General features: G+C 32.8%; 2 protein-coding genes across 2 annotated transcripts; both read right to left on the reverse strand.

Annotated features, from left to right (window-relative positions):
• Positions 1–10,921: 10,921 nt before the first annotated feature.
• Positions 10,922–13,117, reverse strand: LOC111615325 (piggyBac transposable element-derived protein 4-like). The gene has a single exon (XM_023356754.1). The coding sequence runs from the start codon at positions 12,863–12,865 to the stop codon at positions 11,168–11,170; it is 1,698 nt and encodes a 565-aa protein (XP_023212522.1). The 5' UTR covers positions 12,866–13,117; the 3' UTR covers positions 10,922–11,167.
• A 686-nt stretch (positions 13,118–13,803) lies between these two features.
• LOC111615804 (piggyBac transposable element-derived protein 4-like) lies at positions 13,804–16,050 on the reverse strand. Its single transcript, XM_023357242.1, has one exon. It carries the CDS (start codon positions 15,891–15,893, stop codon positions 14,184–14,186), a length of 1,710 nt encoding a protein of 569 aa, XP_023213010.1. The 5' UTR covers positions 15,894–16,050; the 3' UTR covers positions 13,804–14,183.
• Positions 16,051–17,861: the final 1,811 nt, after the last annotated feature.

Here is a 17,861-nt window from a genome sequence, read left to right on the forward strand (position 1 = left end):
TCTAATTCATATTCATTAATAATAAAAAAAATGAGTGAAATATAATCTTAGAGCATGGAAATTACGAAATTGGATCCAAAATTTGGAACGAATTCGAAATAAATTAACATTAAGCTAGATACTGTTAAGGAATGCAAGACAACAAGGTCAAGCGTTATAACAATTGACGTAAAAGGATTTTAAAAAGGTTTATAAAACGACAAAGTAAGGAAATCTCTCGCTCAACCAGTTTTACTCAATTGTAAACGTGCCAAGTACTGAAACGTACCCAAAATTTCTTAGAATCGATGGATGTGCAATACAAATCTTACCAAGTAGGATGATGCTGTGAATGATTTAGCACCATCAGGACGATGATGTAGTTAGGATCATCACCCTTTACGGGTTACTTAATGAATATATTTTAGTGATGAAGCAATATGTGATTCACTTTTGCAATTTAAACAATGACACACGAAGCTAAGAAAAACTTTGAAATTTCAAAAATATACGTGTCCATTTTGAGAAATAAGATTCCCGATTGGCCTTGTTTTACAACTTGTGGCACTAAACTGTATCATGTAAGAGGCCCTCCTCCTCCTCCTCCTCCATATCCTAACAATAAATTTAAAACGTGAAGCTTTATGTGAGGCTCCAAAATGTCCTGTTTACAACCAAAAAAAAACCTCTCTGCAAATCTGAACGTAAACAGGAAATTAAACTTTAAAATATACAATTTATTAGCTTGATAAGGGCCAAAATTTTAATCCAAAAACTTGTAAGACATTTTAATTTTTCAGCATGAATAGTTTCAATCGCCATTAGGATGCAGGGCATGAATTTACAGACGAAAGTAATGGAGTGAAAGGGAAGAAAAATCCAACTATAAACGACAAAAACGCCCCATTTTGTGAATTTAACAATTAAAATTTACATAAAATATTGTTTACGAGCATGAGAAAAGCATTTTTTAGTCGATGTTTTAGGATGAAAAATTCAAGGATAAATTTTCTAAGCGTTCAGAAAAGGTCGACCTTGAGGGGATAGAACTCGACTGCTCTAGGTCATTTGTGCACCTGTGCACTCATCACTCTTTAATCTTAGCATTTTATCAATTACACTATTTAAAATTTAGGAAAAGGTGTTCAAGTTCTTCATTTGTTTCATATAATTACAATTTTTTTCCCTCCTTTTTAACGCATGTTAAGTAGGGGTTAAGTTTGAACCATTTAACTTGAATGTACAATACGTTTTCTGTTCTAACATAATTGGACTAGTTGGGTCAGTACGAATTTACACTATAATTTTTTTAAAAGAGCCAAGTCATGTTTTGAACCGAAAACTGGGCCTCGATTCAACAATACGAACACGTTTGATATATTTTAACAAGTTTTACCGAAAATTACAAATGGCAACCAATTATCCCGCCAGAGGAATTGGGTCCAAAGATTAATTTGATTTCGTCGTGCGGGCTGGTTTCTAAAAAAATTTAATCTTAAACATATCTGTTGGGCACCTTACATTAAAGCCAACCGGTTAATCTTGATCACCTTCAAAATGGGGTCAGTAGGGTCCATCATAAGAGTGTGAGCTCAGGATGACAGGAAAATGATTTAAATCGTCCTAAAATGATATTAAAAAAAATACACAAGATTGTATTTCAAAATCTTATAGAGATGTATGACTCACCCAGAGCCCTTGACCACAACGGATTGTATTTCTCAAAACACTAGAAAAAAAACTGTATGTATAAATCCATAAATGTAAACCAAGTGGAACCGAATGACAATAGCCTAATTAATTTTCTGACACGTAAAAATCTTACGTATCTAACCGATTTTACAGCATGCAAAGAGGAAAATTTCACGTTTCTCTGAAGCTTATCACAGTTTAACTCTACCCACAGACCTTATGAGGAAATTAAAAGGGGGGATTTGAAAGTCACCCACACCTACGCCAGTCCTATAAATGTCCAGATTTCAGTTTCATAATTTGTTGTTCACGATAATCATTTGTTTTCGAGTAACATTATTTAAATTTTTTGAGGGCAGAAATGTGAATGAACCCTTTAAAGAAAGTCCGTAACAAGAGCCATAATGGCACGCCAGTTTTTTATTAGAGGTACTATACCTACACGAATTCACCTGAAGATCCTAATAAATTTTATGGATCAGGGTCCTAGAATTTAAGGTTTTCCTGTAAAAATAAACCTTTAAAATAGATTGCAACAAGGTATTTCTCTCGTCGATCCTTAATTTGTTTTCTTCTTCTTCTCACGGGAAAACTTGCATATAAAGAATTGGGACAATTTTGTAGGCATCCTCGACCTTCTATTTGGCATATGTATAGAGAGAATATATAATTGTACACAAGTATTGTTTGAGAACAGGGAATTCCGTATGAGTAATTATGGTTTTGTAAGTTATCTGTGAAGCATTCTCTTGTGGACAGTAATTATAACTGGGAACAACAACACGGCTTATCTGTTATAACTTATCTAAGGGTGATGTTATTAGTTGTAACGTATGTAAGATGGAGATCTGACAGAAGAATCTACTGTTAACAGCGATAACATGACATAAATTATCACTAACTGAGCCTTGTAAGATACAATTAGGCATACCGCATGTAAAAAAACAGATAATTTAATAAAAATTCAGGGTGTAAAAATGCAAATTTATCACCCAAAATAGGACATTTTTTTTTAAAGAATAGAAGTGTGTATTTGTGTATATGTGGATGAACTCCACTTGAACATTTACTCCTCCATTTTTTATGCTGTTTGTTATCAAAACGATAATTTTTCTATAGTAATTCGGTTGAATGACTTATTTCTCTCCACATACACCCCTTTTTTTATATAATTTTATAAAGATGATCCGTGGACCGAAACTTAATTTCACCCTCCGGATAATATATATAAGGAATCTCGACCTAAATAAGTTTTGAATTAAATGCCATAAAAGTAAAAAAAAAACGTAAGAAAAAATTTAATTGGTCCCTTATAAATCGGTTATTTAATTCAAACGTGGTTCGAAATAGTTGATTAGTCCGTTAAAATGAGCAAATTTCAAACCGATTGCGTATTCATCAATCTCGACACTTCATTGGTCATTTTTGAAAAATTGATTTCAAATTTATTGGCTTACGTACGCCCTACTATCGTCTCATTAGTCAATTTCAAATCGAACATTTCAAATTAATTGGCTATTTGATAATTTCGAGCGCTCATTGGATATTTTTAAAAAAATAGTAATTTAAATTTATTGGTTAAAAATATTAACGAATTAAACGGGTTTTTTTTTTATAAAAAAAAGTTTTGGCAGTGCGTTTTTAACGTCTAAACTGATTCCAATTTATTATTATTAAAGGAATAGAAGTAAAGAAATAAATGAATTTTGCAATTCAAATTAGTTAATTGCGATTGACGTCCAACCTCCACTCGATACTTTCTTCTATATTTAGAAAACCAGGCGAGCACGTGTTTCTATTTTTATATCCGCCATCACGTGGTCGAGGAAAAAATCGAAGCGAAATATGCAAATTAGAAAGCATACATTTAAAGCCTTTGAGCTAATTTCGAAGCTTAGCAAAATGGGGGTACAGTCGACCCCTATAACACTGTTGATTATTCCGTTTTATATGAATTCCATGTTGTACGAGTCACTTAGATTTTACAAATACGTGAGCTGTTCACAGCCCTGCACATGTATTTGTAAAATCTAAGTGACTCGTACAACATGGAATTCATATAAAACGGAAAAATCAACGGTGTTATAGGGGAATCGACTGTAATCTTGTGCGAAATTTAAATTACACTGCAGCGTAATAATAAATTAGACATTATATTCAGGTTATCGGATCCCATTTGAAATTTAGACTCGCATAGTTAATTATTTTTCTGAATTAAGCTGCATAAACATTGTCTAACTGCATTATGAAGGTTAAATATTTGATATTTTAAGGAACGTAACCTTAACATTGCTACCGAAACGTACATTAACGGCGTTAACAATTTAAAGACCGTAACTTATTCGTATAATGTAACGAGGTTTACGGGTTAAAAGGTATTAAAAATCGTTTTTTATGGTTTATAATTGAAAGATGCCATCAGTTCGCAGTTATTTTTAAGTAAAATGTTTCTTAAATTTTACTTTTATTTGTAATTATTTATTAAAAACACGAAGCATAAAGCTTCGTGACAGTTGTTTTTAATTAATAACGTTTTTTGCTGTTTTTTTCCTTTTAAATTGATTGATAAAGGTCATTGGCTCTTTGCAATAAAAAAAATTAATCCTATTGGAACGTTCGAATCGGTTATTGCACTTAATTGGATAATTCAAATTTGAATTTTTTTTCCGTCGTCTTATTGGCTCATTTGAAATCGAATTTAACGTATCGATTGAATTGCATTTTTTTTAACGAATAAATTGCTGTTGTTTATGAAGTAAATTACAAGATTCATGTTATAAATATTTTTCTAAATCTTGTTTCAGCATATAAATTTTTTTCTGACCCTAATATAAAATATTTCTTTGATTGTTATAACTCCTTAGAGGAATTTCTAGCGATTGATACTTTTTATGGTTCTTATAACAGCTGTCAAAATACGTGAAAAGCATTGCTAACGTGATGGATGGATTTTCACCTGTTTTCTGAAATTGGGAGAGTCTATTCTGTCCGTGACCTATATATTGTATCGATCGCAGGGGAGGCGGTCAGTGAACTCCTCCACCATTGATTTCTTGGATGTCTAAATCACAAAACAGAGTTGTTCGTCATAACAACCGCACATAACTAAAAAAAACTCCATCGTTAAAAAAAAAAACATGAATTCTCTTATACGCTTTCACTAATGCTTTGTTATTCAGAATATTTTACAATTCTCATTCATAATAGAATAATGACAATGAAGATTTTCTCATATAGTTAAGTTTAAGGTCTATTGATAATCTAAGACGTGAAAGGGAGATAACCTTCGGTGTGTCATGACTAATTAAGTTTACTAACCTTGTCACCCATCCTCATTAATAATGTAAACAAGGTCAATTGACACGAAGCAAAAAACATAGTAAATTCAGCGTGCTCCTAAATAATTTACCCGATTTAATCAAAATCTATATCACGTATTAATACCAGATTCAGAGTGGACGTATAAGTACCGACAATACAAATGTTTACTTAGAACGAATGCGTTAAAATACACGAATAACGAGTTATAGTAATTAATAGCAAGCATTAACAAAGTTGCCCGTCCGCCATTTTAAAATCCATGCACACTTTACACGTCACGAAAATTAAATAAATAACAACCCTGAATACAATTTAAAAGTGATTAAAATTAATTTTTAAGCCAATTCGAGCGAGAAATAAATTAAAGTTTTTTTTTCTTCTTTTCTGTTCGAGAGATCGCTATCGTTGGTATTATCAATCGGTGACGCCATAACTCAAATATATAAATTGCCCTGTGTTAAAGATAACAATCGCCGATAGTCAGTTCTGGTTTTTATTAGATAGGGTCCTCTGTTTCCCGGATATTGTTGAAAGGATGAGATCGCTTAACCCCATCAGTAGAGTAATGACCGAACTTTAACCCCCTGGTTATCGTTTGACAAAGAAGGGACGTCCTGATAGACTTATAACATTTTGAGAGATTTTTCAACAAAACTGTTAACTGTACAATAAGAAAACAACACGGCTCACGTGACTGGCTATATAGTATTACCTAGAATAAACTCCCGATATTGAACTCCATTCAGTTTTTATTACGTTTGTCCTCTTTTATTTTACATTATTTTATTTTTTCTGTTTGGTTCCAAGAAGTAACAATTCCAACAAATATTTAATCATAGTTTTCCTCCTCTATTGGTGTAGGAGTTGATGTTCGTTACTTTTTACGAGATTTCCGTCGAACAGACAAACAGTACTGGCCTCTGTAATCTACAGAAAATTAATGAAATCGGCGCTCCTTTTTAAGAGTGCCTTCACCATTTTTGTTTTCAAGAAACTGGATGAAATTAACTTTTCTCCGATGTTCTAGGAACTGAGAAGTAAAAAAAAAAAGCGCAACACGCGACACACAGACGGTCGCTTCTGAAATTACATACAAAATACAAAAAAAAAGGTGAAAAAATTATCTTTCTACCCATACGTATATAACATAAAACACAGGCAATATTGTACTATAATTTATTTTTAAAAAATTAATTAAGTTAAGAGGATTAAAAGCCCAATATTTCTGGAATATGCCCTAAAAAACTGTTAATTTATAAAAAACAATGTAGAAAATATTCTATAATTTAGTAAGCTCTGTACTTAGTTTGTGTACTAAATGAAAACTAATATCAGCAGCTCTTATTACTTGTTTTCAGTTATAAAAATAGGTATAAGGAAAGTAAACCTGAAACAAAATAACTTAAAATACATTAAAAACAGGGAATAAATGCTTAAAACCCACTTTAAACATTGGACATTTATCATTGGATTTTTTTTTTTATAATCAAATTAACAATTTAATCTGATAAGAAAAAAAAATAACAAATGTTTTCAACAGAAAAATGATCTTTGGCTCCATTTTATAAATTTTTTTGCTGCTCTTTTATCTACTTTATCACTTCTTTCATAAGTAAACACTGTGCTAATGGAATATTTGGAACTGATGTTAAGGTTTATTGATGCAGAAGAAGAAGTTGTTCCTTAACAAAAATCTGATTTTAATTTATCACTCTTATTAAAATTGAGGAAGTCATTATTAATAAATTATACAGATAACAAGTAGACATAAATTTTTCTTTTTATAATGAGCTGTTTTAATTAATATACTAATACAGGGTATGCTAATATGGTATCACAGACTGTCTTTGTTAACTTTATTAATTCTTTAATAAAAAAATTACTGATGTTAATTTGATATAGAACTGTTAAAAGTTTTACCTTTCAGCAACGTTTAACCTAATAAATACCAATAAAAAAAAAAGGCATTATTAATAAAGTTTGTTTTTTTCTTTAACCACTAGATGGAAGCACTTCTTGAAAATTTTAACAAGTGCTGCCATCTAGTAATTACATTTTAAAGAGTATTTTTATTTTTATTTTTTCTCAATTATTTACTGTGTTTTAATTATGATATAATATAATTAATATATATTTTTTTTTGATATTTTTAGTAAGTCGAAACTAATTAAAATGAGTTGATAATTCATCAAGAAATATGCATTAGATTAATGACTTGTATGTACCTTCAGGTACATTGTTAAATGAAAAATCAATACACTGAAGTATGATTATATATGCTGCAGGCCAAATGATTTTGTCGTTAAGCTTTAATATACTGTATACTTTTAGCAACATTCATTTAATTTTTTTATTGTAATAAATACAACTAAATATTATATTTTTGGTTTCTTTTTAAAATGGCTGAAGGAAAGGTATAAACCGGCTGCTCCAAACAGCTTCAAATCTAAATCACAGCCACAAAATATTCTAGAATGGTTTGATCTGAATATGCTGAACCCTATCCTTACAGTGCCGGGATGAGGGGAGATCCAGCTAGATTGCTTGGGCTTGATGATGAAGATCTAGCTGGATGGATAAGGCTTGGATGATGGGAGATGCAGCTGAATATACAGACCTAGATGAGGGAAGATCCAGCTAGATGGATAGGGCCTGGTGATGGAGATCCAGCTGGATGAATAGGGTCTGAATGAGATTCAGGATATAAATCAGAATTTAATAATTATTTTAACACAAATAGTTTATTATTACACAAATAAACTGATTGATTAACACTACAAGCCATAATTAGGAGATTGGTCATGAGATGTACAACAATACACCAATCCATATCAACCATGATAAATTATGAAGCAAGTTTGAAGTTTGGATCCATCAGTGGTACGCTGACATCTTACTGTTATAATTGGTCAGACCAAATAATAATTTATATGAAAATTTACTTTATAGTAAAATGCTTTAAAATAACAGTCAAATTCTGTTATCACGTTATTAATTTACATGAAGTCTGCATTAATGCAAAGTACACTCGACGTTCTGTGTGTGAGGGACGATAGGCGTTTCAATGTTAATTAAGAAGTTTAGTTAATACAGATTTCATTAACCCAAAGGGCCAAGTTTTGAGTCCCTCGAACTTTGTATCAATCACATTTGACTGTATATTGATACGTGATTTAACGATCTGATTTAATTATAGATTTGCATAAAAAGCATTATAAAAATTTATAAGAAGGTATGATAAATTTATTCAATGCATTATTACTTGACTAATAAGCCTCACAAACATAAGTCAGTGAATAATAATTACATACAAACTAATAAGTCTACAGTATTGCAACCCATCATATTTAACATGTCTGTGTCATTAATCATAAAATAAATTAGAAATATATTTAAATATAGAACACTTCATCAATATAAGCATAGTAAGTCTCTACATGAAAAAAATCTAATTCCTACAGTAAACTGTCTCCGTATCAATTGGAAAATTCAATTAAGTTTATCTATAGTAATAATAACTACTGGCACTATGAAGAGGCACGAGGTATTTATTAAAATATTAATTGCTTGATTATTGGAATCTAGAAGAGAAATAAACATACACTTTCAGTAGTTCCATGTCCTTGTAGCATAATTATTTGAAAAAAATAATAATAAATACCAGAAATAATAATTTAGCCATCGATCTAAATACCAGATAAACATTATAAATATAACAAAGATTAAAAATTAATATTCAGTTAAATAAATTTAATTACAGTACAGTTAAATAGGTTCCTTCCTTGAATAACCTTTCATGTAGATTGATTATTGCAATTTGATTTTTATAGAATAACTATTAAATAGTATACTGAGAGATTAACTAACAAATATTACATAATCAAAAATAACTTTATTACTACTTGATACTATTATGAATTTCTTATCAATTTACAAAAGATTTCATAAATAATAATGGAAGAAATTGTACATAATTTCACATGTATTGCCCGAGACAGCAATTTATACAGCAGTTTTAAAGACATTTTATTAAACTTTTTATTAATCTCATAGACAATTTTACATCAGATAATAATTAAAGTTAATAGTTCATCATATCATGCATTATATATAAATATAAAAAGCACAAAAGGCATAGTTAACTGTGCTTGTATCATTAATGTTCCGGAAATTAAGGGAAAAAAAAGCAACTTCGCTCCTAGCTCTGTTTAAAGAACCAGTTTTTTTTAATTAATTCTAACCTTAAACTTAATTAGAAGCGAAACTTTTCAAGCGTGAAATTGTATTTGCATTATACACTTGCCAATATTTTAATTGTTTACATTGTATTCATCAATAATTTAGCGAAAGGAAAGGAATAAAAAAAACACTTACCCTTAATAAACATAAAAAGTGTCATCGAAAGTCGTTATTGTAAAAGAAAATAACTTCTTTATAAAAGTCTACAATTAAAAGAAATTTAATTAATTAATAAAACTGCTAAAACTTTCGTGCAATCAAAACAAAAAATGGAATCTCTTACAGTTTCATTTAAATTTAAAATATTTAAACATTTTAAGCATTTAATTACGTTATTTTAATATAAAATTTAGAGAATTAATGATTAAACGAGCAAATACCGTCTTTAAAACATGGAAAAACAATTATCACGTGGAGGCCGCCATATTGTTTTCCTTAAGCACATGTCTGATAGAGAGTGCCACCTGTGAGTAAAAATTAAAAAAAAAAAAAAAACATTTTTTTTAAAAATTGTAAATAACGAATCGATTTAATTTATTAAATTTTTAAAAAATTATAAACATTATTAAAATTTATAATAAATTGATATATATATAACGCAATACGTTATATAGAGTATCTGTAGTTAAAAATTCCTGTAAACACATGGCACCCACGGCGGCTTACTGGTTCTGCATCCAGTGGGATGAAAAATGATACTTCTTCTATCAAGAAGTATCATCTTTTTATTAACACCATAATGGGAATAGTTGATAGTGAAGAACTTAATAGACTACTCGTTAAAATTTATGAGGCTTTTCGAACCCGAAACACTAAGAACCGATGCCTTTAGTGCCTGGCTGTCTCTGCTGTAAGAGCAACATGATCAGCCATACAGCATCATTGTCAATAGTACCTTTATCACAACATGTCAATTCAAATATTCTTTAAAGACCATTTCAATTGGTGAATTGATAATATCTTAAAAGACCTATAACTCAAAAATATCCCGATAGATGGCGACAAGAGGGAGATTTTTCTGCATGTGTGATTGCTTACAATACCCGATAAAGAGGCTTTAACACAGCTGGATAAGCAAGCATTATTCTCACTTACATAACAATCACTACGGTATACTATTGCTAATATACCCTCTCAATTATCAATAAGGCATACCCCCTACTGTATTTTTCTGCCTTATTCGTGTAGTAAACTAGTAATAGTAGAGAATAATGGGTGAAACTGCTTACTTATTCAAAAATACTACATTAAACAACGTAATTCCTCTCCCTCCCATCCATTACTACAGATTAAATCACGTGTTTACTTCCATACTACTGCGAGAAAGGTTATGGTCGCAAGGTCGAAAAATCAACGGATTAGTCTACAGTGCGAGAGGTATAAGGGATGTATCTCGTGCTATATGTTTCGTATGTAATGTCCTAATTATTACACTTTAATAGACGGTTTTCTTAACCGTTAATTTCAACCGCGAACAAAGAAAACTTTTTGCCATTTTATTCAAAAATGTCAACCAACAAAGAAGAAATTGCAAAGAACACGTGACTTTACCCATACGGTACCCCTCTGTTGCCAACAGCAACGTCAATTCACGGTATGGGGGTACGGTTCAACCGACGCCATACTCATTCCTCTATACAGTCTTAGGTTAACTGATTTGCGGGCCACCCATTACGTAGTGAAGCCAGTCTTAAAATACTATGAAAATAATGTGTATCTTTATTAATAATATATCAAAAGTTGTACAGAATAACAGTATATCTATTTATAAAGTTTAAAATCACCTGAGTTGAACCACTTGGGTAATCCACTTGTTCAATAAATGTCATCGCAATACGGAATGGTTTACATTAGACATTACGATAACACAGGAAATTGCTCTGTTGTTCATTCTCCCGATACTGATGAGGAACAATAAAGAAATCTTGCGTACTTTTCACGTAACTAAATTGTTTTTTGTATGATATATTTCGAAACATGGAATAAGACATAACGTAACATTACATTTAGCGCACCGATATTTAGTATCCTTTCTTTTCTTTTCCATTCTACAAACATAACAAGCTTTCCTAAGCAGCCTGCTTTCGTCTCTACTCGACACGGGGACAAAGGTCATAAAATGCCTCTCCTTTGAACTTGATAGACGTATCCTCGATATTTCATTTATTTTAGGTTTGATTCTGTCAGAGTATTTCTTTGTGAGATTGGTCACTAAATTTAGTATGAAGTTCAAATGGGTTGTATTTGCCCCGTATTTATTATAAATTATGTACGAATTAAACACCGTGATTTCTAGGAGATGAAGGAACATCTTCATGTAAAATTTTTTCAAACACTTCTTTTTGACAGCGTAATTACTAATGCATTGATCTGCCAGATCGACACCTCCCATTCCTTTGTTATAATCCAACACTGCTGCTGGTTTCATCTTAGCTTTCCGTCCTCTACCTTTATGACTTCTCATGCTACCGTCGTGTATGGTAGAAAGCATACACACGTCTTTTTTATCGTGCCATTTCAGTGCCATGAGTCGTCCACGATACCACGAGCAAACTTCCCCGGGTTTTAGGACTTTGTCTTTCATATCTGGTGGCAAATCTCTCCTGTTCATTCGAACAGTACCCACTACATCAGTTTTGTAACGTGCTAACGTGTCGTATAACTTGGGCGAAGAATAATAGTTATCCAGAAATAACCTATGACCTTTGTCTAGTCGACTTTCCATCAGAGTTAACACCACCCTCGATGTTTTATTAAATCCTTTAAGGTCGAGATCCTTTACTTTATCGCACAAAAGTGTAGATTCTCCTGTATAGATCATCATATCGTAGACGTATCCTGTGGACGATTCGCAGAGAAGGTAAGACTTTACTCCCATACGTGCCCTCTTCCTTGGTATGTAGGTTCTCCATGAGAGACCACGACCCTTCCACATAAGCAGGCTCTCGTCTATACTTATATCTCTTTCTGGCGTGTAGATCTCCTGCCATTTCTCTTTTAGATGATTCAAAAGCGGTACGATTTGAAAGAAATGGTAATCGTTTTCTTTCCTACTTTCTTCTGAATCAATAGTAAAATGAATCAATGATAGAAGAAGTAGAAATCTATCTCTTTTCATGACCTGTCTAAAGAATGGGGTAGCCAGCATTTCATTCTTAGTAAAATACAATTGCATGGTTGGTTTCTTTACTACACCTTGTAGGATGAGTAAAGCAATGAATAACTTCACTTCATTACAATCGGTTTCTTTCCAATATCGAATTCTGCTCGCTGTTTTCAGCGATCCTTCCGACCTCTTCTTCTTAATTGTTTCGGATGCGTAAATATTTGTGTGTGACACAATAGATTCTATTAATTCTTGGGTAAAGAAGTACTCAAATATCGATTCGGGGTTACGATCCAAGAAAGGAATGTTTACATTAACCTTTCCTAAATTGCTGTCTGTGGGAAAGGGTTTTCTCGCTTCTCCTGACAGACTCCACGACTCACCTTCACCACTTTCACATTCACTTAATTCGTATTCGTCTGTTTCACTGTCACTAATATCACACTCGTCGTCATCTGAAATGACACTAAACTGATCTGATTCACATTCGTATTCGATCCTTTGTTTCTTTGCTTTTTTCGACGCCATGTTGCCGCTCGAAACTTTTCAACGCACTGTACTGGCTTGAACACAAAGCAACTACAGAGGAGATCCCTGGTATACTACCACACAAGGTTATCGTAACGGGCCAGTTCACTTCGGTGTAGAGGAGAAGTTGGGTGCGATGAAGGGGATGATTTGTGTTGTAACTACTCTTATATAATTTCTATTTTACCGTCGTAAATAATATGAAACTATCAATATATTTATAATACAACATTATATGACATTAAAATACAGTCGATCCCCCCTATAACACTGTTGATAATTCTGTTTTATATGAATTCCATGTTGTACGAGTCGCTTCGATTTTACAAATACGTGAGCCGTTCACAGCCTGGCGCATAATGGGTGAAACTGCTTACTTATTCAAAAATACTACATTAAACAACGTAATTCCTCTCTTGATTCTGTATGGGTCCTATTTGAGAGAAGTTTAATCAAATATTAAAATTCAGCACGTTTTAGCTCTTTATTATCCATTGTTTCATCAGTAACACGTTAAGCCAGTGATAGTGACTTCCTGGGGCGAATTGAATTCTGAAAGTAAGGGGTTATAAGTCTCAGTTATTTCAGAAACCTAGCCCTATTGAACGATATATGTTAATACAGTCGAACCTCCGATAACGGCCACTTCTAATAGCAACCATTATCTTTAGGAACGTAATGTTTTCTTTTTGAGCAAAAACACATACAAAATAACATCTTATCAATGGAGATTTTTAGTAACTTATAAAAAAAACCAGCAACGAGTTACACAAGTTTCCCGGCTATTATAAGATCTTATTTAAAAAATAACTTTTATACTATTAATTACAGTATAACTAGAATCGATAGATATACNGAATTCCATGTTGTACGAGTCACTTAGATTTTACAAATACGTGTGCTGGGCTGTGAACTGCTCACGTATTTGTAAAATCTAAGTGGCTCATACAACATGGAATTCATATAAAACGGAAAAATCAACAGTGTTATAGGGGGGTCGACTGGTATTTCGTATTTTAGTTCTTCCAATTAATGAAGGAGTGTTCGTAAGTTCATAATTGAAAACCGTACGTGAAATTTCATATCGTAAACCCCCTTTTTATAAAATTAATTAAAATTTTTGGAAGTTTTATTATCACTTGTAAGTAATCTCCAGGTTATCCTGTACTTTTAAGATAAGGTTAAACCATGTGGAGGTTAAACAACACAAGAGAAATACACAGAGCATCGTGATTAATTAAAGAAGGAATTGCTCAGTCAAGGTGCAAAAGACATTACTCTTTCAAGGTGCAATAAGTGAATCTTGTGTACTCTTTACTTAATAAAATTGTACTTTTGTATGATACTTTTCGAAACAAGGAATAGCACATAGAGAAACATTACACTTTGCACACCTGTACATTGTTCCCTTTCTTTTCTTTTTGCGCGAACAAACAAAACATCTTCTATAGGGACGAACAAAATTTGCCGTAGAAGGGTTATAGGTTATAAAGTGCCTTTCGCTTAACCTTATTAGATCCGTTTTCGAATGTTTATATCTTTCAAGATTGCTGCTTTGAGCGCATTTCTTTATGAGATTAGACACTAAATTTAACATGAAGTTCAAACGTCTTGTTTTAGCACCGTATTTTGTATAAATTATGTACGAATTAAACACCGTAATTTCTACGAGATGAAGAAACATCTTTATGTAAAATTTTTTCATGCGCTTCTTTTTTATAGCGTAATTACTAATGCATTGATCTGCCAAATCGACACCTCCCATTCCTTTGTTATAATCCAACACTGCTGCAGGTTTCATCGTAGTTTTCCGTCCTCTACCTTTATGACTTCTCATGCTACCGTCGTGTATGGTAGAAAGCATACACACGTCTCTTTTATCGTGCCATTTCAGTGCCATGAGTCTTCCACGATACCACGAGCAAACTTCCCCGGGTTTTAGGACTTTATTCTTCATACCTGGTGGCAAATCTTTCCTGTTCATTCGAACAGTACCCACTACATCAGTTTTGTAACGTGCTAACGTGTCGTATAACTTGGGCGAAGAATAATAGTTATCCAGAAATAACCTATGACCTTTGTCCAGTAGACTTTCCATCAGAGTTAACACCACCCTGGATGTTTTATTAAATCCTTTAAGGTCGAGATCCTTTACTTTATTGGACAAAAGTGTAGATTCTCCTGTATAGATCATCATATCGTAGACGTATCCTGTGGACGATTCGCAGAGAAGGTAAGACTTTACTCCCATACGTGCCCTCTTCCTTGGTATGTAGGTTCTCCATACGACACCACGACCCTTCCACAGAAGTAGGCTCTCGTCTATACTTATATCCCTTTCTGGCGTGTAGATCTCCTGCCATTTCTCTTTTAGATGATTCAAAAGCGGTAAGAATTGAAAGAAATGGTAATCGTATTCATTCCTACTTTGTTCCGAATCGATAGTAAAATGCATAAACCTTAAAAGATCTACAAACCTATCTCTTGTCATGATCTCTCCAAAGAACGGGGTGGCCAGCATTTTATCCTTAGTAAAATACAGTCTCATATCTGGCTTTTTCACTATTCCTTGTAGGATGAGTAAAGCAAGAAATAACTTCACTTCATCACAATTAGTTTCTTTCCATTGTAGACTTTTGCTTAATTTTTTCTGTGTTTCTTCGCGTATCTTCTTCTTCTTCTTCTTCTTAAATATTTTCCTCGCGTAAATATTTGTGTGTAACACTATGGATTCTGTTAATTCTTGCGTAAAGAAGTATTCAAATATCGTTTCCGGATTACGATCCAAGAAAGGAATGTTGGCGTTAACCTTTCCTAAATTGCTATCTGTGGGAAAGGGTTCTCTCGCTTCTCCTGAAAGACTCCAAGACTCACCTTCATCGCTTTCACTTGATTCGTATTCATCTGTATCACTGTCACTAACATCACACACCTCATGTCTGGTGTATCTTAGGGTGTCGTCTGAACTGCAGCTATCCCATTCAATTTCGTATTCGTATCTTCGTTTCTTTGCTTTCTTCGACTCCATTTTGCCTCTTTACTTGGTCTGTAAGTAAATGAAGGGATTTGTAATCATCGAAACTTTTCATCACACTGTACTGGCTTGAACACAAAGCAACTACAGAGGAGATCGCTAGTGTATTACCTCACAAGGTTATCGTAACGGGTAGCTGTAGTAACGGGTCAGTTCATTTCGGTGTAGAGGGGATGATTTGTGTTGTACTTTGCTCGCCTTCAGTTGTATTTTTCCACACGATTCTGTTCCCACAATCTCGTATTATTTCTAGTTTACATTCGTAAATAATTTGAAACTAACAGTATATTTAAAATAGTTAATTGTATGACACTAAAGTTCAGCAAAATGATCGATTTTTAAGAATGTTTTCGTGGGTTTTGTCAAAAAATAGACAGAATAAATAGGTCATTAATATACAGAGACCAACAGTTACTATTACGTAACACGTTTAGAATGATCAATAGATTCCATTGTAAGTATATTAAAAGAAACACCCTCATTTTAAATTGTTATGTGTACAACGGATTATAAAACCTCATAATGATGTCCAGCATAGTATCTACTTGATATCGACCATTGTTTACTAGTATATCTAGCATAAAGTGTGAGGTTTCTTGGCCATTTTTCTATACACTTATGCCAAACACCCCTAACCGTACCCCACTCATCCCATCCCTCTTTTCCTTTGTGAGAGGAAGGTTTTGTTAGAAGCATTATGCATTATGTGACACTATAATATAGCACAATTATCGATTCTAACGTTAGAATCACGCAACTAATACGAGTTTTGCGCCCATCTTTACGAAAATATATAGATTTTTAAGAATATTTCTTGTAATTTATGCGAAAATATAAAATAAATAGGTCATTAATAAATGGAGGTCGACACTACCTTGCAGGCAACACAGCTAAAATAAGTACAGTAGAACCTCGATTATCCGGACTAATTGGGGATGAAGACAGCCCGGATAAGGAAAAATTCGGATAATCGAGGTTCTATTGTAATAGTTTACGTTTACACAGTTTAAAATTTGAGTAACTTAGATAAAAGCTTACCCACTTGATTCTGTACGGGTCCTATTTGAGAGAAGTTTAATCAAATATTAAAATTCAGCACGTTTTAGCTCTTTATTATCCATTGTTTCATCAGTAACACGTTAAGCCAGTGATAGTGACTTCCTGGGGCGAATTGAATTCTGAAAGTAAGGGGGTATAAGTCTCAGTTATTTCAGAAACCTAGCCCTATTGAACGATATATGTTAATACAGTCGAACCTCCGATAACGGCCACTTCTAATAGCAACCATTATCTTTAGGAACGTAATGTTTTCTTTTTGAGCAAAAACACATACAAAATAACATCTTATCAATGGAGATTTTTAGTAACTTATAAAAAAAACCAGCAACGAGTTACACAAGTTTCCCGGCTATTATAAGATCTTATTTAAAAAATAACTTTTATACTATTAATTACAGTATAACTAGAATCGATAGATATACTGGTCCTTGCGCTATACTCTCAAGTGTAGTTAATGCCTCAGGTTGCGGGCATACTTAGTGGTATGCCTTTTTGGAACTCATCTCACCGCTTATTACTAATATTCCTGTTCTACATCTGTATCCTTGAAAGAAATTCGACCGTTGGCCTCCTTGATTGCACATGTCAAAGTAATAATATTCTTACTACCAAGAATAAAAACAAAAATGGCGTCAATAATATGTGAAGTTCCATTTGATTACAGGAGGGAGCTAAGAAATAAAATAAGCTTTTGACATAGTACAGTACTGAGAACTAATCTAAATGTATGCGGGAAATGTATCAAATTCATTAACTACTGATTGTCATAGAAATATGAGTCCCTCCCTACACAACCTCGTGTGTAGGGAGGTACTTTGTAGCTACTTCGTATTTTACTAAGTACTTGCTAACAGGTTTCGTATTCCTAAAGGCCCATTTATGTCCAAATGACTGGGTTTCATC

Source organism: Centruroides sculpturatus, unplaced genomic scaffold (assembly GCF_000671375.1).
Source record: "Centruroides sculpturatus isolate CEXI.00-Female unplaced genomic scaffold, Cexi_2.0 scaffold161, whole genome shotgun sequence".
NCBI lineage: Eukaryota > Metazoa > Arthropoda > Arachnida > Scorpiones > Buthidae > Centruroides > Centruroides sculpturatus.

Bases quoted from the DNA above. Each gene is read 5' to 3' on its own strand.
- LOC111615325 (XM_023356754.1), bottom strand. From the start codon at position 12,865: ATGGCGTCGAAAAAAGCAAAGAAACAAAGGATCGAATACGAATGTGAA.
- LOC111615804 (XM_023357242.1), bottom strand. From the start codon at position 15,893: ATGGAGTCGAAGAAAGCAAAGAAACGAAGATACGAATACGAAATTGAA.